At 45.1% G+C, this 4,693-nt stretch overlaps 1 protein-coding gene across 1 annotated transcript in view; it reads right to left on the reverse strand.

Annotated features, from left to right (window-relative positions):
- Fam162a (family with sequence similarity 162 member A) overlaps window positions 1-4,693 on the reverse strand; it is a 27,207-nt gene that overhangs the window by 7,093 nt on the left and 15,421 nt on the right. Inside the window, exons 2-3 of the mRNA XM_005345077.3 lie at window positions 3,205-3,327; window positions 160-268 (exon numbers count right to left, since the gene is read on the reverse strand). Coding sequence (XP_005345134.1) covers window positions 160-268; window positions 3,205-3,327 — 232 coding nt within the window. The remainder of the gene's footprint in view (window positions 1-159; window positions 269-3,204; window positions 3,328-4,693) is intronic.

Here is a 4,693-nt window from a genome sequence, read left to right on the forward strand (position 1 = left end):
GTCATTGTTCTGGGTACTTGCCAACATGAAAACACATGGAGAATGAAGAATGTTTCTAAATCTGGTCAGAAGATTTTAAACAGAGCTCAAACGCACTCTGCTTTCCCCATCAGAGACCAGTGAGAAACTCAGGCTGCATATGACCCTGCCAGCACTCACGAGATTGTCTCCGGGATTTCTTCCTCCTTCTTGAAGCGTCCTGACCACAACAATATCTTCCTCTCGAAGTCCGTGGGTTTGTGCAGGGGCACTCTGTGTCTGTAAGATTCTGCAGAGAAAACCAGGTAAGAATCTTGGATGAAATTTTAATGTTCAAATCAAGCAATAGATAAAAATAGTTTGTGTCCTGTAGCCATTCAGTGAACGGAAACACCATGAGGCTTCAGATCGATCCAGAGCTTCATGGACATGAGGAGGACTGCACAGATGCCTGTTTTCAAGCGTCATTCCACAACGCCATGAGGACTAGGGTAAAATATAAGGCCTAGCAGCCATAAAGCGGAAAGACTACCACGAGAAACACTAGGATGAAGAGGATGCGCTGATAATGGACAAAAGCGTGCCCATCTCCAGTAGAGTAAGAAAAGGGTTGTATGGTTAGATTACATTGACAGACATGAACATCAAGCTGAGGCATTCACTAGATTGGGGATACACTTTTTATTCTTGTTTACATACAAGCCTGGCTGGCCTGGAATTCACCATACAGATAAACCAAGATGGCCTGGTGCTCAGAGACCTACTTGCCTGTCTCCCTAGGGCACGTATTAAAAACCTGCACCACCAGAGCTGGCCCCGGGAGATGCACTTTGAAGCCAGGAAGGCATTGCTCATCTCAGTCTTCACACCAGAGAGAAGAAAGGAATGGGCAAAGTACAGATCTGGCAAAAAGCCCAAGCAGGAGCTCGAATAAAAAGGTGAGGGCTGGTCCTGAACCAGAGTTACAGCTGCATTAAAGTCACTCCAAAGACAACAGAGAACTGGGAGATTGAGTTGTGACAAAGAAGGGCTCCCAGAGAACCCCAAGCCCAGAGGACTTAGGACCAGCAGCACTGCTAGCTAAATCGTTATGAAGAGAACCAGTGAGGGAGGAAAGGGGCACGAACGCCAATTTAGATTTATTCAAGTCTGAATGAATGGATGCCCCTCAGTCCCCTGAGGAGGGCCCATTGATAAGTAAGGAGTAAAGATAAGCATTTGTGTGAAGGGTGAGCCACTGAGGTGCTGAGGAAGAGAGCGTGCCAAGAGCCATGCAAGGGAACAGGAGAAAGCAGTAGAGGAAGCAGAGATTGCTGATGAGGCAAGACAGGGCAGGTCCCAGAGACTGCCAGGGAGAGGCGCTCTTGAAAGAGAAGTCACCGAGAATGGGAAGCAAAGACGAGGGACTCACAAGGTGCTGGGATGAGACAGGAAATTCACCAACTGTAAGCCGATTTCTACCCACAGCCCACTCGCCTCTCAGAGACATCTCTTCCACTGAGAGCTACACTTTACCTCATGCCCATCACCACATCTTTGCTTTCACCTCAGGAAACAACAGTAAGAGGAACAGGAAAGCCATGGGGGGGGGGGCACCACCAGAGTGACAGCTGTACAAGTACAGAAACGGGCTGGCCTTCCATCTTTCTCGGGTTGTCACGCTTGTCTTCACACTCCCCTCTTCCACCTCAAAATGAATTTAAGCCACTTGAGAAGAGGATCTAGAAGTCAGGTGTAGGTTACACACCTATGACCTCGGCCTGTGAGGGCAGCTGGGGAGCCAGTGGATTGGCTTTGAGACTCTGCTACACAGTGAGCCAGAGTATCCCAGCCTGGGATACTCAAAACACTGCCTACAGTCCCCTCCTGTCTCCCCCCCCCCCACAAAAAGAAGGGCAGTTCAGAAAGAACAGATAAGAAAAAGTAAAAATTAAAACCATTCCTAATGCCACTAGAATAGTCAGTATGCTTTCATTTGGGTATATTTCCTCATCTTTATCTGGGTGAGCATGCATTTTATATGCAAGTACAAGGCTTATGCCTTCATACAATACAAAATCTAATCTCCACATATGTGTATGTTTGTGTATGTATGTGTATATATATACATATATATGTGTATGTATATTTTTTCATAGATATGTAACATTCTACAGTACTACAGTGTTTATAAGAAACCGCCAACAGCTACATGTAACCATTCTGAGTTTGACATTTAGATGTAAACATATATGCTATACACATGTAACATTTTACACTCCCAGTCTTTTCCATATATAGTGATTATTGCTTAGGATAGATCCCAAACCCTGAAAGGGAAACACCAGGTTGAAGGGAAAAGACAAGTTTTAAGCCCTTTAGGGATGGTTCCTTTCTATTCACCAAGACCTGCAGGGCCCAAGTGCACCCCAAGAAGAAGCTTGCAGACAAGCACAGCTGGGACATTACAGCTATGCATCATCCCCTCCCCCCCCAACCCTGCAGTGACAGCTTGGCCTTAGGTATGAAGTCAGTGCCAAACCCAGAATTTAGCCTCATTATATTTAATCTCAAACATAATCTCTTGATGTGGCTGGGGAGATGACTCGGTCAAGCACGAGAATATGAGTGTAATCCCCAGACCAGCCAGGAGTGATGTGCACACCGGGCGAGGCATTGGCTGGCCAGCCAGTCTTGTCAAATCGCTGACCCTCAAACTCAGTGAGAAACCTTGTCTTAAAACTAAAGTGGAGAATGGTTGAGAAGGACACCTGTTGAATTAATTTGGTTTGTGAAATAACCAGGCTATTTAAAGATAAAACAAGATTATAGGGGGCAAACTCACGAAACAGGAACAAGAAGTCCAAGCTCAGCTATGCTGTGAGGGAACCACACAGAGAGAGCACACCTGGGCCATGGGCAATTTTTTCTCCAGGTCCCAAAAGCCACACCCTAACTTGGTTCCACCTCTTAAAGATAATTGGTTGACAAAGAGTCCCCATCAGACACCGGATGTTAGCCTGTGGCACACGTGCACACACGCGTGCGCACACACACACACACACACACCACTGCACACTGTGAACACAACCAATGCACGCACAGTAAGGAAGGCAATGCTACAAGACTGGACATGATGGAGGACACACTGGCCTACCTCTTCAGGTTCTTTTGATGCCAAACAATTCTAAGGGGTGGGGATGGAGCCTGCCTATTCCATAAATAGATGAAGCCACAAAAACTTACGGGTTGGAGCTTTGGAACTTTCTTGTGGCTTGGTGCAAAATCCATTGATCCTCTTCAAGTCAGTGTTTCTGGTAGACCTTAGAGACGAAGAAGCATTTCTTTCATATAACCTAAAGCAATGTCCTAGAAAAGAGAGATACATATTTCAGAGAGAAAATGTGATATTTTCTCAAGAAACACTTGTAAGCAGCTGAATGTGTGGTGCAGGTTTGTAATCCTGGCACTCAGGAGGGAGAGCTGGGCAGAAGTTTGAGGTCAGCCTGGGCTACACAGTGAGTTTCAGACCAGCTATACAGCAAGACACTGTCTCCCCATCCCTGTCCCCCAAGAAGAAAGGACAAGTCTGCAAGTTTTCAGTTATATACACAAAATACAAATCAACTCATAGAAGTTGGGTGTGGTGAAACAGAACTTGCAAGGTTGAGGCAGGAGGATTTCACATTCAAGACCAGTGGGGTTACATAGTGAGTTTACAGTGTGCCAGGGCTACTCTATCTCAGAGAAACAAGCAAACCAAACAGACAAAAATTCAGCTCTTTCATAAAACTGAAGTTAGCTCATGTAGAATATACAATATATGTAAAGCATACAAGCTACACCTGTGTAAGAGATGACTAAGGTATATGCTTGGTGCTATTTCAAAATATAATTGCTTTGCTGATTAAAAATAAAATTTAGCCATTTACATCCCTTTAATCCCAGCACTTGGGAGGCAGAGGTAGGTGGATCTCTGTGAGTTCGAAGTCAGCCTGAACTACAGAGCAAGTTCCAGGATAGCTAGGGCTGTTTGTTACATAGAGAAATCCTGCTTTGGAAAAAAGGGAAAAAAAAGAAATAGGAAAGAAAGGAAAGAAGGAAGGAAGGAAGGAAGGAAGGAAGGAAGGAAGGAAGGAAGGAAGGAAGGAAGGAGAGAGAAAGGAAAAAAATGAATTACAGTATATTTATCAGTAAATTCTAGCAGGTCCTTTCCCCAGGTGTTCACTCATACTTACAGCATGGCAGTATTACTTCTCTATCTCTTAAAGACAGGCAGTGGAAGTTCGTAAAGAATCAAACTGGAGGTCTGTTTTGTTTTGTAAACATCTTTATTTGTGCTTTGCATTACATCACAGACCTAGGTGTTTGGGGGCATAGTGGCACTTGTCTGTGATCCCAATCTTGGGAGGCAGAGGCTCAAGGAGCAGAGTTTGAGGTAATTCTCTGATACATGAGTTGAAGGCTAGAGTAAGACTTTGTCTCAAAACACTAAGCCTCCTTCCTCCCCCACCACAGGACCCACATGACAATTTTGTCAGTAGTGATGCTGTCACTTAGTGAGTTGACCAGAAGGTGCTACCCCACCCATGCGACCCCTCAAAGCTCTGCGTCACCCACCTTTCCTTTGTGAGCAGCAAAGGTAACTGCTTATTTAATATGAATTGCAAGATGGTGGCATTCTTTCCCACATCATTGGGTTGTCCTTAGGTTCAGGATTAACAGGATCATGGGA

Source organism: Microtus ochrogaster, chromosome 2 (genome assembly GCF_000317375.1).
Source record: "Microtus ochrogaster isolate Prairie Vole_2 chromosome 2, MicOch1.0, whole genome shotgun sequence".
Classification (NCBI taxonomy): Eukaryota; Metazoa; Chordata; class Mammalia; order Rodentia; family Cricetidae; genus Microtus; species Microtus ochrogaster.